Consider the following 22,412-nt stretch of genomic DNA (forward strand, 5'->3'; position numbering starts at 1 on the left):
AAATATTCAGTTTAATAGTGCAAATGGTCGAAGTAGGGATTATATGTAAATCGCTGCCCCATTAGATTATATGTAAATCGCTGCCCCATTAGATTATATGTAAAGCAAACAACTAAGTGGTGATTTTAAAAGAACGTCCACTCCATTCCAAGATTCATTCCAAATTTCCAATGAACAAAAAGTCAGATAGGAGATACTTTTCCCAATTCACCCATTCAAAAAACAAGGAAAACATGAGAGAAGATTTGAAATTTTATGATATTTTCCTACACCATAGACCCATACATAGCCCAAAACAAATGATAGGCTGAGTCGGCTGAGTCTTCAGCCTGCCTTTAGACAAGGATGCATCAAGAACAAAAGATTCAACAAAGTTTATCCAACAAAAAGGCGTCAGAGTCAGCTGTTTGCTATTGATTGCCTCTTCAGTGTATTTTTTGTACAACTTATACCCAATGGAAGATGGAAGATGAATCTTTTTCTTTTTGGGTCCAACCAAAATGGAAGAAGTAATCTGCTATACAGTGCTTACGCCGTTTCTACATTTTCCTTTTTGCTGTGTTTAAAATTGGGCATTTTTTATATAGCCAGTGTTCCTTCAGTGAATTGGTTCTCATCCGTAGAATCGGAAGACGGAGGTTTGGGTTTACTCATCATTCGAGAGAATCCGTAGCCAAGAGAACTTCCGCTCGTTTCACATAACTGCAGAGAAAAACATAAATTTGAAGATCCCAAGTATCAGGAGCAGAGCCACAACTGAAATTGTAATAATATGTTGTGTTAAAAAATAAAATAAAAGGCGAATGTCAAGTACCTCAGTTAGCTCAGCAAGGTGGCGGGACCTATATTCATTGATGGTTGCTGCAATCTCTGACATGGGTAGTTTAGCCTGAACAAGAACAGGATATAAATACGAAGAGACGACAATCTTAGAGACTTCCAACCAAGAACAATGTCACGATTATCTTTGGGAGAAAAATAAATAAAACAATAAGAACTGCAATCTCAAGTTGAAAACAAGAAAAGAATGTGTGCAAAGCTATTGAATAAGTTTTAACACAATACAACAAACAGAATCTCGAAGGTCGGGCAATCTTATGAAGAGATAAGATATTGACAATTAAGTAATTCACCTGAGCAAGAACAGCAGCTGCCAACTGCAGACTCGGTTCCAAGGTCTCTGGGACAACCTGTAAGTTGCTTGAGAGTGAGCCAAATTCTCATGAATGCAATCTATAAGAGATGAATAATACGCAAGCATTCCAATTTTTAAGCCACTCATTAGTCATTAGATATTCTACTCCATTAAATATAGGGATTGCTTCAGACAGGTGCAGTCAACAGAGAGCAAAGTAAGAACAGGCATCAAAATATTACCGCTGTAGCCCCAGCCTTCTCCAAATTAAGGCCATGATCAACGTCATGGGCACGAACAAAAGTTTTCACATTTGGGAAATACTTGCTTAGAGCCCAGACAGTTCTATAGTTTGCACCAGGCGAATCTAAAGTGATGGCTGCAGCGCATGCTCGTTCAGCACCAACTTTGTGGAGCACCTGTTCATAGGGTAGAAAGCATGTCATACACTAAACCTGCATATGATAAAACTGTACTTTTAACTTATCATACATACCTCTCGACTACCAGCATCTCCAAAATAGACTGGAACGTCTAGAGAACGTCCAACGGCCACTCTATCACTGAACAACAAAGAACATGTTAATGAGATATTATGAATTGCAATCTTCAGAAACCATTCCAAAGATTGTCAGGCCTCGTTGTTTACTTTTTTTATCGTCATAATGTCCTTAGTGCTGACTAAGAAAACACAAATAAACTCCAAAAACCGTTCATTGAAATGTACATACAAGCTAGACTAACATGTAGTTGTAAAATACACATGAGACTAACATACAGCCATCCAGAGCTAGTAATAATAGAAAAATCAATTACAATGAAAAATTATGAAACATCTTCAAGATTACCTCCTCACATCAAGAGCTACAAACGGAATTAGTCTCTCTGAAAGAAGCTGTGCAATTATCTGAGAAGAAAAAGAGAGGAAAAAACAAATTACAACTGTTACAATACATGCACAGGCTTGACTAAGATTTTCAAACCAAGTGTATGACAAAAGCTGAAAACTTTTACAACCTGGCCAACTCGTCCAAATCCACAGATGATTATATGACCTTGTAAATCATCTGTCTGGAAATATAATTAAGCCAAGAGATACCAAGATTATCAGTAAACATTAACTAAAAAGATAAATGAAAAAATATTTTGATATCATTTCTAACACAACATGGATATTAGAAGTTAAAAATTAACAGATACCATATGGACAGCTGCAGTTATGAGGTGCTAACCGAGTTTTTAATAAAATAAGGAAAATTACTGTTGCCGAAATTTCTTAATTAAAAGAATTTTCTGGGTGGGCAACAATACTTTTCAGCAATTAGTCCTGGCAGAGCATCAGTCATAATAGTACAATCTTCATCAGGCATTTTACCTCACTCTCGACGGGTAGTAAACTTCGAACGTCATGCACCTCAAAACGAGATGCAATTAACTGGCCGCCAGCAGCTAGCCATGGAGTGATGGCCATTGAAATTCCCACGACAAGGAAGAGCAAAGACGATAATTGAGGAGACATTATTCCCTGCAGCTTACTCAATTAGCATGATACTTCTACAAGCAACATTGCAGAATGGCTTAGACATTAAGCTGCATATGACACCAACTAGCAAAATAGTTGACTAATTTTTGGTATCAATTACAACCAAAAAGATAGAGCTTCCAAATAACAAGGCTTTTTTAAAATAAACCAATTCATGTGGGACCCTCTGGATCCACTCTTTTTTCTTTTTAAAGATCAGCCTATTATCTCTGTGTTTTCACATTGAGAATTCTTTGCAGATGAAGAGAAATGTGTTTTATTTAGTTATTCAGTTAAAACAATGAGTCATCAATTAATAAAAACAACATTCGGTCAAACCAACGCTTTTACCCGAGCAATTTAGCATTGGGAAACTAGATTTTTAATATTGGTTAACACCTATGAGATGCGTTAAAAGAAGGCATAGTATCCGCTACTACATTTGCATGTTTGAAGCAAAACACCAAGGAGACCATATAAAATTTAGTAAAGCCTTGTAGTTGTTAAAATGCAAACCAGTAAGGATGGCTAAACGAAGCAAACCTGATTAACAGCTTCACCAAAAGCAACAAATGCAAATTCTCCACCAGGAGCGAGAAGAAGACCAACTCTTATTGCAGATATTATTGAAACTCCGAAAATTTTGCCAATTAAAACAACCAATAAGGATTTGCCACCAATAAGGAGTCCTAATGTTCCAGCTATAACCGGGAAGTTTGAAACAAGAAGCTTTGGATCAATAGACATTCCAACCTGAAAACCCACAAAATAGTTGTTACAAATTGCAGATATAGGGGCAACATTCTAATATCAATAGGCTGACAGTATCAGTTGACTAAAGTTAGAAACAATGTCCAAGTCAAGAACTCAAGTAACATCCTTCTCAATGCTACAATTATTAATTGATAATATCATATATATTGTATTGAAAATCCACAAGAAAAGCCATTTGAAGAAATAAGACAGCTGATGCTGACGAGCTGGAAGATCATCAAACATCACATAAAGAGTGACAATTTAAGACTCACTATACGGTACATATATTTTTGTTAAAACTGCTTGAGGTGGTATGGAAAGAAATGCTAGGAAAATCATGGATTGACGTCCCAGTCAATTAAAGGCATGTGTGTGCTCTCGGAGGGTTTGTAAGGGGTTATTTTTCAATAACAAAAAGTATTTTTGAGATAGTGGAGGTCCTCAGAGGGTTTGTAAGAGGTTATTTTTCAATAACAAAAAGTACTTTTGAGATAGTGCAGGTCCTCTCTCTCTCTCACAAAAAATTGCCATCATAAAGCACATACCGTCATGAAAAAGAGGCCCAATAGAAGACCACGATATGGAGCAATGTCTGACTCAACCTGCAAAGAAAATTCAGTTTCTGCAAGAAGCAAACCAGCCAAAAATGCTCCGAGTGCCATGGATAGTCCAGCCTGTTCAAGAAACGAAAAAATATTACTAACTCTAAGGAATGACCAAAAAAAAAAACAAATAACAAATAATGCAGAATATACCCTGGCAGTTAGAAGACTTGTTCCTAGAATAACAAGCAGTGTATTGGCAGAAAATATTTCTGCATTCTGATTTTCTGCAATTTGCCTATAAATTGGTCGAAGCAGCTGCAAACCCCAAAAAGGAAACATTAGGCTCAAGGCACAAACTTGAATCTTAAAAGAAGATGAGATCAAAAGGAGAGCTTGTAAAAAAGATGAAAACATTTCAAAATTGTTTTCTCAAGCAATATGAAAAATATTTTCGGCCTCCTCCAGGCCCTTTATTCTAAGAGAACATAGTTTAGCATCAAGGTTCTGATCAAAGTTCTATACTAGTAACGCCATCTAAAACACTTAACCATATGTCATTTCCCAACCTTAATAGGCAAAACAGATGTGTGGGGGCTTGTAGCTCAAGTGGCAGAGCACTTTACACCATGCTCATGGGAAAAGTTTGATAAATGTGCTCCCCCTCCCATGAATAAAAATAAATAAATAAGACAAAAGAAATGTAACTGACGCTTGGGAAAGAATTCCAAACATAAAATATTATAAAAATGAAACTGTGTCAAGTACTCAACTAGTTCTTCACACTAAACAAGTTCTTAGTTCTGGCCAAAAACTAAAAGTATTTTTAAGTTCTAGGAATTCAACCATCCCATTGACATAATTCTGAAAACCTTTAGATGTAAAAAAGACTTACCAAGCGTCCACCAGCAATTATGGCTGTGATCGCAACTGCTGCCTTTACAGCAGCAAGTCCAAGTGCTTCAGCAATGGCTTGAAAACCAATCTGAACAGTAGCAGATGAAGTTACTTAGCACAACAAAAATAAGTAGACTGCACTATTTTTTATTTGAATCAAGTGGTCAAAATACTGGCACTGAACTGTAAATCAAATAAAAAAGAAACCGAAAGCTCAGGTTTGACTTATGGAGATATAATATATATATATAAATGTATGTATATATATATATAAATGTATGTATGTATGTATATATATATAAATGTATGTATGTATGTATATATATATAAATGTATGTATGTATGTATGTATAGAAAGAGTTTCGAGAGAGCAAAAGTAATGTTACCCCTCCTTTTGATGAATTTGGTGAAATGAGAGGTATAAGTATTAGCAAAACCACAACAGCCAAATCCTGAAAAATAACCAAAAGTAAGGTGTGTAACTAATTTAGGTCCAAGATTTGTAAAACGGGAATAAATAATATGGATGATGGAACAGCTTGCAATTTAATTATCAAGAATCAGCACACATAACCATCAACTTCACTTAACCACGCGTTAAATTTAAAACTCTGATACTTATTTGCTGTATGTAGCAGGGCACTAATATCGAAGGAGCTTATGGGTGGAACTACGCATTATGCATAGCTGATGCTGATCACCCTACAATAATTGCCCACTGTAAAGATGCAAACCCAAAGATTCATAAAGCATGGATCTATGTGTCAGCATGAGTCTAGATGTTCAGTTGAATCAAGATGACCACAGACTCTTAGTTTGACCTTAAAATGTATGTCAATTTCCAGAAAATGATTTCTGTTGAAACCAATTGAGCCTTAATATATTTTTGAAAATTCAAAATGACCTGGAAAAGTAAGACAGAAAACGTAGCACGGCCATGGCGTGATGTGCTCTCACCCCGCTCTTGCAAGACCTGAAAAATAAGTTCAAAAGAATATCCATTAGAAACTTTTGCAGTCTTATAGAAAAAACTAATTGGGAGAAACATGCGAAATGCAACACACAACCCATATATAACATGGAGAGATTAAAACACAGATAAAACAAGAAATCTAGAGCAGAAGAAAAACTCAATATCTTTGTCATCCACTCAATCAACATCCTTAAATAAGATTCCTGTAACTCTTCCCTAGGATGTTTCTTGCTCTTCTGTACAACTCTGACCACCACACCAGAATTTACACATAAAGAACAATTTCCTACATACTCAATTTTTTTTAACAAACTGAGCATGCCAACCCAATGAAACAAACTGAGCTAGGTATCCCGATAAATACTAAAGTAAGATAGGATAAAACCCCATATTATGAAGCCACTGAACAATGCAGAAGAATGTAAACAACCTTTTGTGCTGCCCTCTGCCCTCGACACAAATAATACCTATTCATCCATATTCCACCTCTAACCCACAAATTATCAACGAATAAAATGTTATGGTGAGCTGCTGTTCACATGAAGAAGGCTCCCTTAAATTGAACATTCACACCCCACACGCCTTTCTCAAAGGAGGTATTGAAGGTATCCAGATACTCAAATATAAGAGGCTTGTATTTCACCATCTATCTACCTATTTATTTACTTTTCGAATGAGTAATCAATAGAATTATAGATGCTTGTATAATAATCATCCCATAACCATTACCTGCAGAACAACTGCAGTGGATGACAAAGCCAGGCCATTGCCAATTACAATTGCAGCAGGACCAGGCAGCCCACAAACATAATGAGCAACCACACCAACCACAATAGCTGTCACCAAAACCTGCATTCATTATGCATATTAAGAATTCAATAGCAAACTTAATTATTAATAACACATAATAATAAAAAATCTTAATAATGGCCAGGACGAAATGAATATGAGAAAATCACCTGAGCAGAGCCCAATCCAAATACATATTTCTTCATGGAACTCAACCTTTCAACAGAAAGCTAAAAAATGCAAAGCCAAAGTCTTCTTGTTAATTTTCCTCATTGTAATTCAGATCAAGCATATAATTCTTTCATCAAATTGAAGATGAAATGCAAACGTAGAATAGCAATATATCCAATTTATAGAGTCCACCTCGAGGCCAATGTTGAACAGTAAGAAAACAACTCCAAATTCAGCAATTGCCTTTGTCCCATGTACATGACGAATAATAGAGAGGCCATAAGGCCCAATCAAGATGCCAGCAGCTAAGTACCCAAGAACAGGACTGCCTAAAGATAGCAGCATACAGATGACACCAATCAGTTAAATGGCATCATAAATCTCAGATACACAATATTTAGGCCCAGGTAGTTCAGAACCATAGAACAGATGATGGTGTGGTGTGGAAAGGATTCACAACAAATTTTGTCAACTTCTCATCAAATCCATAGAATTATTTTCTTAATGAAACTTATTCTAGCTAAGTTCAAGAAAGTGTAATGAGGGCCAAGGATTTTAGATTGATGTGGTATAAAAATTGGATAAGTGCTAGTCTAGATCATAATTAGAAAGGGCATAGGACAAGCAAAGCAAGTAAAAATGAAACAGTAAAAGACCTATAGCTAGCATATTTAGTAAATGTCTAGTGTTTGGTGGAACTCTGAACATTATGGTTCATACTCTAAAAGCTTGTAAAGCAATGCAACTCTGTAACCAAGACAGAAAATACTATGCACCTATCTACATTTGAAATGGAAAACAAAACAACCAAGCATGAAATAGATATTAAAGGTATAGAGATTCAGTTACCTCCAGGAATCCTTTGAAATACAGGCACAAATATCACACTTGCTAACAATAACCATAACATGTCAAAGAGAGAGGCTTCCTCCTCATTCACCTGAGAAAAAGATAGATTAAATGAGAAAGTAGAAAGATACATTTTAGACCAGGAGCAAAATTATGTTGGAACATACCTCTTGATGTGGAAGCATATCAATTAGTTTTTTAATTCTTCTAGGAAGTTTCTGTAATTCTCGAACTAGAGGCTTAGCACTTGAGGAAACTTCTTCAATACTAGTGGTCATGACTTCTGGCTGCTGTATCAGTTGTGCGGCCCTTTCTGCTCGATTAGTATAAAAGGTGAGCCTGTGATAAATTTCAGCATCTTGAGATCAAAGGAAGTCAAGTCGTACACCCGAAATAACAATTTAATAATAAGAGCTGGAAAAACTTTAACAGAAAGCCCTTTTGAAAGAACAAAGGAAGAAGAGCTGTATTAAAAAATAATAATAATAAATAAATAAAAAGATGCATCCCGGTGACAAAGTAGCAGCTGCTTTCATGATTTTTAGTGGAAGGGAACACTTTCAGAAGCTATTAATCAATGACTCATTATACAATCATGTTCCCATGGCAATTTGTAACCACCAAAGGAAAACTTTTACTGGGAAAGTTTTGGAATTTCATAATTTGTAATTTAACAGGTTATCATGTTTATCTCAGTCCTGATAAAGTTCTTTAGGCATCTCCTGAAACACACTAGATGCAGAGGATTCCTAAACGCGTACAATTTTTCTCCCAGATTTCCACAGAAAATCCAGGTATGTCATCCAGAATATTGATTAACATAGATCAGAAACACAAATGTAGTCAGAAAATACCTGATAAATCTTTCAGCGCAGAATTCTGACACTAGAGGGGAGCAAAAAGAGGGGCAACAATAAATGAAAGAACAAGTATAAACAACAATACATACCCCACTCCAAATAGGAAGATCCCGACAACCAGCTTGGGCCATTGCTTCCTTGCATACTCCATCAGACCCTGGAAAACAGATGTTGGAGTCCCATCTGCAGAAGAGAAGAAAGAAGCAGAAAAGAAACGAGAAGATTTCTTCAATAATGTCTTGGGAGCATTTGACGGTGAACTCTCCCTAGGCAAATCCTTCTGAGTTTCCTGCTTTTTAGTTTGAACCACATTCTTTGACTTGTCAGCTTCTACTTCAGCTTCTTTAAGAGAATCTAAATATAACTTTCCATTCTCATGATCACTCAAATCAACAGATTGATTCGCGTCTTCCAAACTCAGGCTGATTTTGTCAGAAGAGCTATCTGGTAGAGGCTTGACAGCCAACACATCACCATCAACTGCCACATCTCTATCCTTTTCAACAATAATCTCAGCAGAACTTCCTTGGACTACCTTCTCCTCTTCCTCCAGAGTAGCATCATCACTCAACACCTGCCCTTGGTTGTTTTCTGTGGTATCAGCAATTGAATTGGAGATAGATTTCTCTGCTCTTTGTAATGAAATTTCTGCATCATTCACACGCTGTGCAGCCTCAAGTTCAAAAGCAACAGCTTGCTCTGCCAAAAGCATTACGTTCGTTACATCCTCCTCTGCTTTCAAAGCATTCAGCTGTGCTTTCTCTGCAGCCTCATTCAACCTGTCCACTTCCTTCTGCAACTCCTCCTTTTTACTTTGTAAGCGCCTTAACTCTACCTCACTGTTGGCCAAATTTGCCTGGCATTCCTTAATATCTTCCTGGGCAACCAAAAGTGTTTTTTCTTCTGCTTTACAATCATGTTCCCCATCACTTTCTTGTAAAATTTCCGGTGAATCGGTCCCTCTTTTTGCGACCTCTAAAGATTCTAATGCCACCTGAAGCCTTGCCTCTGCTAATGAAAGAGCCATTGTTGCTTTCTGAACACCTTCTTTCGCAACACACTCTTCATTCACGATCTCTTGTATAGTATCAAGGGTTGAATTAACATTATTCCAAGCATTTTCTGCTTCATCCTGCAGGGATATTGCAGCTTCTGATATTTTTTGAGCCTTTTCTTCAAACATGGTACTATTACGTCGCGCAGCTTCCAATTCTCTCATGGCATTTTGCAGCAATTCCCTCATTTCGTCCAAAATAGGTGCCTCTGACCCTTCTTTTTGTTCTTCATGTCCATCCTCTTCTTTGGAACCACTCAACTCAGCACCATGAACAGACCCAACTCCTGAGCTCTCATCATGACCTTCTACATATTCTACATTCCGACCATTTCCATTAACGTATGCTAACGAGTCATTACTCTGACACCGCGACCACCAAACTGCTCTTGACCCTTTAACAACATTACCAAAGCTACAAGATAAAGGCATTTTCAGATTCAAATTCCACAGATGATCATCGGTTTTTTCTCTGTAGGCCAAACGTGAAATCCTACAACCACTAAAACAAACAGTTCTCTTCACCGTCTTACCGGAACATGCTTTCACAACAATTCTCGAATTACCCAGAAAGTTACAACTAACATCTTTACTCCTAAAGATAATGGGTGAATCGAAGCGGTTCAAATTTGTATAACCTGCCCCTTCACTGCCACATAACACATTAGGCTGCCGAAAACTACACGCAAGATCCATATTTGATGAACAGCCTCCACAAACCACTCAAATGTCTATAATCGCAATCAGCATCACATTGCACACTCTCATTTCTCACTGACTTTTAGACAAACACCTGATAAAAATAAATTCGATATACTATAAGTAAAAACACATCAACATCGCTTAATCCAATCGTAGATTCACAACAAATAGCTAGCTCGAACCCTAAAACCCATCAAACACATTCGTACACACGTACGCGCACAACATGCATAAATTCACACACACTTAAGTTCATTTCCATTAACAAAATCCATTACAAACTCATATATACACATGTATGCATACCTAAACACAGAAACACACAGAGAGAGAATAATCAGAATACAAATTAGTTTCAAAAACTACAAAGAGAAGCAGACAAACACACATGTACAGTGTATACGTATATGTAAATGCAAGTGAGTGCATGAGGCGGACTAACCGATTGGGAAGAGCCAAATTGGGGGAAAGAGCTGAGAAATCCAAAGGCGGAGTTTGAAAGGAAAATGACGGAACTGAGAACCAATCGACGTCGTCGTTTTGTGAGCAGCAGTTCGGCCCAGTCTGAGAGAAGCAATGAAACGAAATTGAGCTCCACACACTCTCTCTCTCTCTCTCTCTCTCGACTAGTCTACTGCCTCCTCTTTCTCTCCCTGTTTGGAAAGTCGGAAAATGTAAACATGCCTCGTCCTCGCGACGAATTAATTAACCAAATAAATAATTTTTTTGTTAAAAAATGGGAAGATTCTATAAAGCGCCCTCTTTTTTTGATTTTTTGGGGCAAGGAAAATACACCCTATTTTGTCTCCTTATATCCACACACGTACGTACCTAACACATCTCTCGCTAGATTTTAAAATTTGTTGGAACGAAAAAGAAATTCTAAAATTTGTCAAACTCTTTTATTTCCATACATGACAATTATATCCCCTTTCAATAAGATTATTAATATTATGAAAAAGAGTAAATCTTATAAAGAAAGAATTTAACTAAATTCTTTTAACGAATAATGATACATCGAACTCGAACTCAAATATACATAGATCAGCATATTGTACATTAGCTAATTAACGTAATCTAAATATGCAATTCTTTGAAGTTTCAGAAAAGAGATACCAACCAATATTTATTTTCCTTTTTGTTTTTTAAGTTTTAAAAGTAACCCGAATTAAAGAAATATTTTGAAAGATTATTGGCAAAAAAAGAATATGGGGTTATATAAAAGTTTAATTTTTATAATGCAACGCTTCTTTTTTATTATTATTTTTCTCTTCTTACATTTACAAAGAATAAAGGAATTCTAGTGTGTGAATATTTTCTTTCTTTTATTGAAATGCCCCTTGAAGATTTGAAGTGGTGATATTAATTTGGATTTTTTAAAATATATAAATAAAAAGTGTTGATATTTGTATATTTGTATTTGAGCCACTATATATGCCTGAGGATATTCTTTTTAAAGACAAGGACGCAGAGTTGCAAACTCAGCAAAGATATTCAACGACGGAGGAGAGCGAGGGAAGGGGATTTTGAGTTTTTTTATCAGGTTCACGCGGGGTCCACGTGGAAATAGAAATCAAATCTGGTGCATGCTGCCATTTGCCATTTCCGTCACTCTCTCTTTCTCTTTTTTAAAGCATCACGTGCACGGCACTTCCTAAAAGGATAGGCAAATGATAGGAAAACAAAGCTAAATATACATCCTCTTTTCTGTCGTCATAAACGCAAAATAATCTTTTTTAAATACGAAAAACAATTTTACTTTTGTTCCTATAAAAACGAAACAATTTTACTTATAATAGAAGTTAAGATAGGAAGAGGGCTGAATTGTTAGAAGAGAAAATGTGAAAATAAATTTATTTTTAAGAAAGAAATACTTACAAATATTTTTACAATAGGTTATTTATTGATAATAAGTTACGCCATAATTAAATAAGTTTAAGATATTATTTATTTACTAAAAATAAAATTTAAAATAAAAATTTGTTGGACCTAAAAGATACTAATTTTATATTTATTTTTAAATAAAATCTCTCTCGACGAAGTTTCGTCGACACAGGTGTATCCCGACGAAATTTGTAGGATTAGACTTGTCCTGACGAAATTTCTTCGGGGAAAGTCTAATCCAGCAAATTTCGCTGGGATAGACATGTGTCGACGAAATTTCATCAGGAGAGGTTTTCTGACCTTTTTAAAATTTCTTTTTTAAAAAATTTGAAACATATAAATTAGGTTCTTTACTTTTATTTTTTGGCCCCCTTCTTTAGTTTAATATATATAATTAAGTAATATCTTAGTCTTTTTAATTACTTTAATGGATAATTATTATTTCTTTAGTGAATGTTTAAATATTTTACTCATTTCATAAATTACTTAATAAATATTTTTTTTTGTGGACTTTGTTTTACATTTTTCTTTCCACAAAATTAGTTTGGATAAATCTAAGTCTCGAACCAAAAACTCTAACTTCTGAAATTGTTCCAAAACCTTTCTCAAGCCTCAAACCCTAACCATAAGCCTACTAAAGAGTAGATACTTTCTCTTATTTTCCAATGTGGGACTCAAGTTCATGTATTTCAATCAAACTCCAACAAGCAACTGATATTATCTAATCACGTTGTGACTTGAATTTAAATTTCGAGGCTAAAATCTATTTTTGGAATATTAAAATATTTGGGAACTAAAACTAAATTTTTAGGATTTTTATTAAAATATTGAACACTAATTATTCACTACTAATGAAAGTATTTAACTAAGGCTAAGATACTATTTAATTAATAAAAAAGGAAATTTTAAAAATGATATTTTAATAGTATAGCCGCGCGGCTGTACTTTTGTGTTTCATGAGTATAGCCGTTCGGCTTTACTCTTTAAATAGGATATTTTAGCCATGGAGACGCCGGCGATACTCTATAAATAGAATTTTAAACGTATAGCCGCACGGCTATATGATTTAAATAGAATATTTTAAAAGTATAGCCGCCCAGCTATACCCTGTCATAATCTTGATTTCTCTTTCTTAATTACTTTATTAATAGTATGTTTTAATTACTATTTACTTAGTGAACAGTATTTAAATATTTGATTAAATAAAAATAAAATATTTTAATGCTATAGTTATACATAATGAATTATCAAGGGTATAGAAGTAACGAAGTATCATCAAAGTCAGCCACTGACAGGAGAAATATTTCAGAAGTTACAAAATGAACATCTTCACATCAGAATCAAGAAAATAGAAAGGGCTTGGATCGAGAAGTTCAATCAGTAATTAAGAACAACTTTCAAGAAGCAATTACACAATATTGGCAAGTACCTATGGCCCCAAAATATACCAAACGCATAAACGTGACGTCTAAACTCTGTCGAAGGCATCCCAACAATCACTTGGTACTTGCAATTTGTAAACGCTGCTCTAGCTCGTTGCATCTGACGAGGGTGAACTCCAATCAATGCCATTTCAGAGTGCCTGACTTGCTGAGTTCCTGAGATTCCATTAACAAGTATAGATATAATAAACAAAGGGAAAGACTAGAACATATATATATATATATATATATATATATATTAGGAAAAGAGATACAGATAATTTATGAAATTACACTCCCTGATACACAATAATATATTACCAAACACAAACTAATGATATGCAGAGAAACAGCTGTGACAATCCTTAAAATAAAATAAAATTTTAAATAAGCCTAATTGATCCTGAAACCAAACAACGAAGCAATCTTATATATGTCAGAAAATTAAGTTATAATTAACATAAATTGTCATATTAATTTATTATAGCACATATATAAAACTTGAAAATGAATAAGCCCCAAGAAACGTTGAGAATCACTAACAAATAATAGAAAATGGGGTTAATTAGGCACTATAAACTGCCTGAAAAGGATACCTTAAAGATTATTCTGAATTTTTTAAGGTAATGCCAGTGAATCGTTGAGTTCTATTATGTGAAAATTTTCTCTTATGCAGATGTTATGTATTTTTTAGGTCAAAAGTCACTTTTGGTCTCTATGGTTTTAATTTACACTACTACAAAAAGTGAAAAAGACGACCAGAAAACAACGACGGTCTAAGTGAAAACCGTCGTGGTTTATAAAAAGACGACGGTTCTAAAAACACCGTCGTGTAATACAACCTTAGACAACTAAAAAATGGAGTTTCAAATGGCTGTTCAAAAACAACGACGTACATAATTAAACAACCGACGTCTATTTGAAACAGATTTCCGCAGTGTAAAATCAATGCCAACAAAGAACGGCAGAAGTTATGAATCGACCGACGTAGAAAGTAAAGACGACGATTTCAATAAAAACTGCCGTTTTTACTCATAAAATAACACGACGAGATTTTCGTATAAGACGCCGTATAATTACAAACAAATCCACGGCTTTAAAATACAAAATATCGCCGTATTAAATTAATTTACAACGACGGAAAATATAAATATAACGACGTCATTCTCGTATAGTTCTACGACGTTATCTTTAAATCGTACAATAAAATTTATCGTCGTATTTATTCATTTTATACGTCGTACCTTTAATTTTAACGGTCGTCTTAATAAGAATTTTTGTTAACAATTTTTTTCTTTGATTTTCTTATCCTACGTCGGTAGATCTACTTAATGACAAGAATTGAAATAACCACGACGGTTTATATAGAACACCGCCGACATAATCAGATTTGTCTGAGATCCCAAGGGTTACGAAATCTTACCAGATGGAACTCTGTTCCACATCATAATCTTAACAGATGACACAGATTTGCAAATATTGCGTCGTGTTAGTTTACAAATTCTAGAACATTAATTTCCCTCATTTTAAATTTCCTCGGGAAAGAAAAATCTATTTATCACGCTTTGGAATTGAAAACTAAAACTGAAAGAATACGGGAAAAAAAACTCTATTTGTAATTTAAAATTAAAATCCACGTCGGTTGTAGTACACTTAACGATGTTTAACAAAATAATCTACGTCGGTAATTATAAATCTACCTCCATCTTAACTTAATATAGACGACGAGAAAAGACGACGGTAGAACAGAAAACCGCCGTTGTTTCAGTTTCTTTAACATATCTTTCTGCAGGACTTGTGTAGTTCAAAGCATTGACAATGTCTTCATCATATCTCCCAGAAACTACTGATTCAATTGCTCATGCTTTAGAGGCCATCTGAAGCCATTTCTATTCTTTATCGCATTCTTGAAACCCATCTTCTTCTTCTGAAGCTCTACGGATAAAGGAAGAGGCTATCACAAATCCGACGGATCTTCTTAGGCAAGAAAATCAAGCAGAGGATCAGGCACATCTGATCTTCAGATTTCCCTGAGAAGCGAACTTTCCTTCGACAGCGAGTGGAGGCCAGGCTTGCATCTCTTTTGATGGAAAGCAAGGAGTATTCAGAAGCACTAAGTGTCCTATCAGGCTTGATCAAGGAAGTGAGAAGGCTAGTTGACAAGCTTCTTCTTGTGGACATATATTTGATGCGAGTAAGAGAGGAAGAACTTGGAACCTTAAATGTAAACCGAAAATGAATGAAAGCGACAAATTTATAGAATAAATTTTTAAAACCAACGGCGGTCCTTACAAAAAAAACGCCGTTTAAATTGTAAAATCAACGTCGGTATTACTGACGTATATTACAGGAATCCACGTCGGTAAATTAATAAAAACGACGTGTTAAATAATCTACCATGACGCGAGTTATTACTTATGTACTTTAATTTTTGAGTTTACTACGACGGTACCTACAAACTACTGTCGTATTTATTTACCACGTCCGAAGTTAAATGTACCGTCGTATTTTGTAATTTATACGTCGTAGTTATATGTAACCGCCGTATTATTTTTTTGAAATGGTTTTATATGTAAGCAACTTTTCGTCTACTTGACTTACACATTAGTTGTTTTTATATTCTTATTTTATTTAAATCTGTCATCCAAAAAAGAAACTTTACATATTGTAGAATATTAATTTCCTTCGTTTTAAATTTCCTCCGGAAAAAAAATTCTATTTATAACGCACTGTAATTGAAAAATAAACTGAAAGGTCACGGGAAAAAAAATTCTATTCATAATTTAAAAATTAAAATCCACGTCGGTTATATTAAACCTAACGACGTTAAATGAAATGATTCCACGTCGAACGAAAAATATTGCGTCGTGTTAGTTAAAAACGACGTAGTTAAATGTAACCGCCGTATTATTTTTTTGAAATGGTTTTATATGTAAGCAACTTTTCGACTTACACATGCACTGTTTCCAAACCCGATTAAAAATTTCAATCTCCCAGAGAAACCTTTTCGTCTTTTTTCCTTGTCAGAGCATTGTCAGAGTTTCTCATCGTCTTCCTCTCGTCTTCTTCGTCGTCTCTGAACTTAAACATCGATCATCTTCCTCTTGCTTTCATTGCACGCAAAAGGTAAGCTTTCATTTTCACTATTTTGGTTACTGTTTTGCATGCTCATACGTTTTTTGTTTGAAAAATCTTTTGACCTTTTTTCTGGCCAAAATCATTTTACTTCTTTCCAAGTTTGATAAAATATACAGACAAAGAGGGAAAGTTTCCAACTTTGAAGACAACTACATCAACTAAATAAGACGACGGTAGACCACGACGGTTCGTCAGTTGTTCTAGCGTCGTTTGAAAATTGACAAAGTTGTTTTTAAAATAATAGTCTTTTTTTATATGCTTGTTTAATTGCAGGTTTGATTTCTCTGAACAATGGTTTTTGTTTTTCCCTTATTTGATAAAATATAAAGAAAAAGAAACTAGGGTTGGTATCTAATATAGACGACAAAATATCTTATTGTTTTACGTCGTGTGAATGTTAATACCACGACGGTGTATTACTATTGACGTCGTATGAACATAAATACCACAACGTTATATAAATAATAGTTTACCACGACGGTGTATTACTATTGACGTCGTGTGAACATATATACCACGACGTTATATAAATAATGGTTTTAAACATTTATTACGTCTGAGATTATTTCATTGCGTCGTCTAAAATCATATCATACGTCGTATTTTTTTAATACCGTCGTTTGTGTTCTTAATGTTTTCCTGAAATATTTTCACTTGCAGTTTTGTCTGTTAAAATGGTTTCTCAACAACAAACTAAGGATTCTGGCTCCAAGAAGCTTGGAATGGTAGCTCCTCAAGACAAGTCTTCGAAGGAGATGAAGTCTTCGAAGAAGATGAAGTTTGCTTCATCATCTGCTGAGACAGAACAAACCAGCCAGACAACAATCTCTGATGATTCAAAGACTGGTCGAGGTATGAGCACAATGCCTCGTGTTGTGAAGAGAAAGCTTCAGAAACTGAGGCCAATTGTTGAGTACAATAAAAGGGGGAAAGGTGTTGGCCAAGCACATATTGAGATGCAGTCGTATATTGGTGTGTTGGCACGCTCCAGGATCCCACTTGTGGACAAGAAATGGTCCCAAATCCCCAAGGATATAAAGGAGCAGATTTGGGAAGCAGTTGACATGGCTTTTGTCGTAGGCCAAGGGGGCAAGACCTCTGTTTTAGCTTCTGCTTCCAAGAAATGGAAGGATTTCAAGTCTACACTAACGAGGCATTATATCCTTCCATACACCAATGACAGGGAGAAATTAAGCCAACCCCCTGAAACATATAAATTCATAGAGAAAGCACAATGGGATGCCTTTGTAGCTTCAAGGCTATCCAAAGATTTTGAGTCTGTGCATTCTCAACATGCACAGATTAGGGAGAAACTCGAGTACAATCATCGATTGTCTCGAAAAGGATATGCTGGATTGGAGGATCAATTGGAGGAAACCATGCCTGGGGTAGAAATTGATCGATCTACCTTATGGAAGAGAGCTAGACAGGACAAACATGGTAACATCCCTGATCCAAAGGTGGCAGAGAAAGCAAAATTAATTGTAAGCCTACTATCACTCTGTTTTAAATTTTTATTAAACTGTGAATTATTCTTATTACGTCGTATGTTATATTTTTCGTCGTGTGAATTATATTACCGCGTCGAAAAGTTTTTAAAAACGTCGTTAAAGGTCTAAATAGGAATCACTACTATGTTTTCTGTAATTATAGCATAAGACGTCGGTGGTTCATTTTCGCGTCGTGTGAATGATATTACCACGTCGAAACTTTTTTAAAAACGTCGTTAACGGTCTAAATAGGAATCACTACTCTGTTATCTTTAATTATAGCATATGACGTCGGTTGTTTATTCATTTCGTCGTTTTAAATAAATAACCACGTCGGTATAACTACCGTCGTGATAAGTTATAATAACGTCGGTTTATACGTTATTGCGTCGTGTGAAATTATATAATACGTCGTTTGTACATAAATAACCGTCGTGTGTTTTTTTGTTTATCTTTTTTTAGGATGAATTGCAGAAACAAGTCTCGGAAGGCAAAGTCAGAGTAGATGGCAGCAATGATGTGCTGACCATGGCTTTGGGCCCCGAGCATCCAGGCAGACTGAGGGGAGTTGGTGCTGGTGTTTCCCCAAGGCAATATTTCAATTTGCCCAAACCACAGAGGTTGAGCTTTGACGACCGTTTGAAGGACAATTTAAGAGTTCTCCTTCAAGAAGAGACTAAAAAGATGGAGGCTAAGGCAAGGGAAGAGGCCTTAAGGATGGAGGCTAGGACAAAACAATTGGTAGAGGCTGAGAGGGAGCATTTCCTGAGTCAGCTTTCCCAATTAATTCCCAATTTTGTTCCAAGCATGCTTAAACCAAGAATTAGCCAAAGCCCCAAAAATCCAATGTCTGACAAAGCTAGCTGCTCTGGAGGTGATGTGAGATCCCTACATCTGGAGGATGATACTGCCAAAATGGGGAAACATCAGCCAGATAAAGAGAAGGAAGAAGAAAAAAGAGATGAAGAGAAGGAAGAAGAAAAGGAGAAAGAAGATGAAGAAAAGCATGACGACAAGGTATGTTCACATAACTTTGCCTTTTTTATTTGTTTTTCAAAATTTCAGACGTCGATATTTTTATATAATCCGTCGTTTGTTTAAAACTTAGACGGCGGACTTTTTTTAAGACGTAATAAAATATTTAAACGACGGTTTTTGCACCGTCGTTTAAATGGTTTCAGATGACGCTTTATTAATAACACCGTCGTCTTTATTGAATTACCACGACCGTTTTTTCACCGTCGTTTAAATCCTTTTAAGACGACGTTTTATTCCTTAAATCGTCGTCTTTATTGAATTACCACGTCATTTTTTTTATTTCTTTAAACAGGTTATTGAAGTTGGTGCTTATTCAAATATGGAGGCGCCATCTTCTTTAAAAACCCTTTGTCGTTTTGTGGAAACGACACTCCTGCCTGAGGATAAGACAGTCCAATTTACAATTGATAAGGAGGTGTTTGGTGGTGAGCGCGATACCTTCCTCCTGCCTGAAGATATTACACAATTTGCAGGCATGGAAGAAATTGGAGCTACTGTATTGGCTGTATATATGAGGTTTGTACTTCTAAAATAATAACTCGTTGGTTTATATATTGCGTCGTCTTAACTAACTAACCACGTCGTCTTAACTAACAACCGTCGTGATAAATATATTATAACGTCCTCATCTATTTCAGTACGTCGTGTGAAATATTATAATACGTCGTTTTTTTATACATAACCGTCGTGTTTGTTTTTGCTGACTTGTTTATATTATTTTATGTATTTAGGTACTTACACGATGTTTTGAAAAAAGCCAATATGTGCAGTATGGTTGGCTTTATCGACCCTGCTACAGTTAGTGCCAACTCTGGCACAATAACTGAAAGATCACGACTGGTAGCAGCTCGACTTCAGAAGACAGACGGTGAACAGCTTTTCATGATGCCTTACAATCCAGGGTTAGTCTCCTTAGGATTTTGTTTTTATGATTTTCAATAAATGACAGATTATAAACTAACCACGTCGGTGTTTTATTTTATTTAGTCGTTTGAAACTACTAACCACGTCGGTATTTATTTGTCGTCGTGATAAATGTATAATGTCGTCGTTATCTACTTTATTTCGTCGTGTGAAATACTATAATACGTCGTTTTTGTAAATAACCGTCGTTTTTATATTAATTTTGTGCAGCCGTCATTGGATCTTGCTGATTGTAAGAGCAAAGAAGGAGACCGTCTATTTTCTGGATCCTCTGCCAGGTCATCGTGTGGTCGACGAAGAGGCGAAAAACATCGTGAACAGTGCTTTAAAAATATATAATACCCACATAGGCCGAGCAGGACGTAAAAATGTAATTTGGAAAACTCTCTCAGGCACACCAAAGCAACCCAGCAATGTCGAATGCGGGTATTATGTGATGCGCTTCATGAGGGACATCATCATGGATCCTTCCTTGGGGTTTGAGAATAAGGTAAGAAGAAATTACCTTCATACATTTCACGTCGTTTTTTGTATTATCAACGACGGTCATGTAAAATTAACGTCGTTGAATGGATATACTACGTCGGTTATGAAAAATATCGTCGTCTGTGATTGAATTTCTTTTTATTTATAGACCCTAATAGTCATTGTTTATGCAGTATGCCAAGGGAAACCAGGAAGCTTCATACCCCCAAGAAGCCATTGATGAAGTCCGGAATGAATGGGCAGAGTTTGTTTTCCAAATTATTAAACAGGGCAATTATTGAACACTTGATATTTATGTATAATGTACAAATTTTCTCTATAATATGTAATGTAAAAATTTGTTGAGGTTTTCTTAAATTAAAAAAAAAAACAAACATACAAATTGCTTAACCGACGTGTAATACTTTTCCAACGACCTAATAAAGTCAAAAACCGTCGTATTTTGTTGTTTCGTGTTTTAAACAAATACGACGTAAAAATATAGTTAGACGACGTTCTTTGAACAATTGAGTCGTTTATGGTTTACAACATCTTCAATTTCTTAAGGGTTCAGGGTATCATCGACGACGTTTATGTAACGACAGCGGTTAAGTCGTTGATATATATATTTTACGTCGTATAGGTAAATAGCCGCCATGGTTTCTCATTTTAACGACGTCATTTTAACGACTTAGTAGTCTATTACAATTTACAACGTCTACAATTTATTAACACCGACGTGGTTTGTTGTTGTGGTAAGAATATTTTATTATTTTTATATCAAAATATTCAAAATAAATTTAAAATAAATCAGAAAATTGAAAAGTCAACTCCTATGAAGTCATTGATATATTTTCTTCCACATAAACCTTGAAAAAATTCATTTTGAATAACAAAAATTTAAAATGACCATCCAAAACAAAATTGTTTTGATGAGTCATAAAATCACTTCTAGTTTTATGGTTTAGGGTTTAGAGTCTAGGGTTTAGAGATTAGGGTTGTTATTTATTGGGGTTTATTTTTAAAGTATAATTTTTGGGTAGTCTAGGGTATATGTTAGGCTTTAAAACCATAAAACCTTTTATAAACTTAATTTTTTAAATTGTATAATTTAGTTTTATGGGTTTAGGGTATTAATTTTTAACGACGGTGGTTGCGTCGTGGAATACATATTTTACGTCGTACAGAAAAACATACGACATGGTTTACTCTTTAAACGACGTCATTTTAATATGTAAGTCGGTTTATATAATTTACAACGTCTTTAATTTCTTAACACCGACGTGGTTTTTCAGTCGTCGTTATATAAAAAATTCAAAATAAATTTAAAATTAATCCGAAAAATGAAGCTTCAAAATGAACGGCCTTACGTTCTTAATCCGAAAAATGAAGTTTCCGTCGTGGAATATTAAATTTACGTCGGTACGTGTAGAACTTTCGCCTTGGTTTTTCTTTCGACGTTTTAAAACGCGCGAACTCTAAAAATTTTCGCGCGACCTAAATTTTTTTAGATTTGGCTCTTATTCTTATACTTCGAACCCTGAAACCTAAAATTTTCAGATTTCGCGCGACATAACATTTCGCTCTCTCACTTCTGCTCTAATGAAAAGTTGCACTTTCCAGGCTCCGTCGAATCTGTGAGCTCGTCCAACCTGTAAGTACAAACCCTATCTTCCCCTTGTAAATTCATTGAATGATATTAGGTTGTTTTGTTAAAGGGTTTTATGTATAGGTATGGGTTCATGGATTTTCTGTTTAATGGGTTCATGGATTACATTATCTGTTATGTTGAATTGGGAATG

General features: G+C 35.2%; 1 protein-coding gene across 1 annotated transcript; it reads right to left on the reverse strand.

The window, feature by feature from the left end:
* LOC18784792 (K(+) efflux antiporter 2, chloroplastic) lies at positions 121-10,962 on the reverse strand. The gene is made up of 21 exons (XM_007220235.2): positions 10,693-10,962; positions 8,584-10,341; positions 7,802-7,973; positions 7,635-7,725; positions 6,978-7,114; positions 6,785-6,844; positions 6,555-6,674; positions 5,757-5,825; positions 5,239-5,304; positions 4,851-4,940; positions 4,169-4,273; positions 3,959-4,087; positions 3,201-3,410; positions 2,511-2,660; positions 2,153-2,206; positions 1,984-2,042; positions 1,632-1,698; positions 1,378-1,554; positions 1,134-1,190; positions 815-889; positions 121-702 (listed from the first exon to the last, which is right to left on the reverse strand). Exons 2-21 carry the CDS (start codon positions 10,242-10,244, stop codon positions 580-582), a joined length of 3,672 nt encoding a protein of 1,223 aa, XP_007220297.1. The 5' UTR covers positions 10,245-10,341; positions 10,693-10,962; the 3' UTR covers positions 121-579.

The sequence above is a fragment of the Prunus persica genome, chromosome G2, assembly GCF_000346465.2.
Source record: "Prunus persica cultivar Lovell chromosome G2, Prunus_persica_NCBIv2, whole genome shotgun sequence".
Classification (NCBI taxonomy): Eukaryota; Viridiplantae; Streptophyta; class Magnoliopsida; order Rosales; family Rosaceae; genus Prunus; species Prunus persica.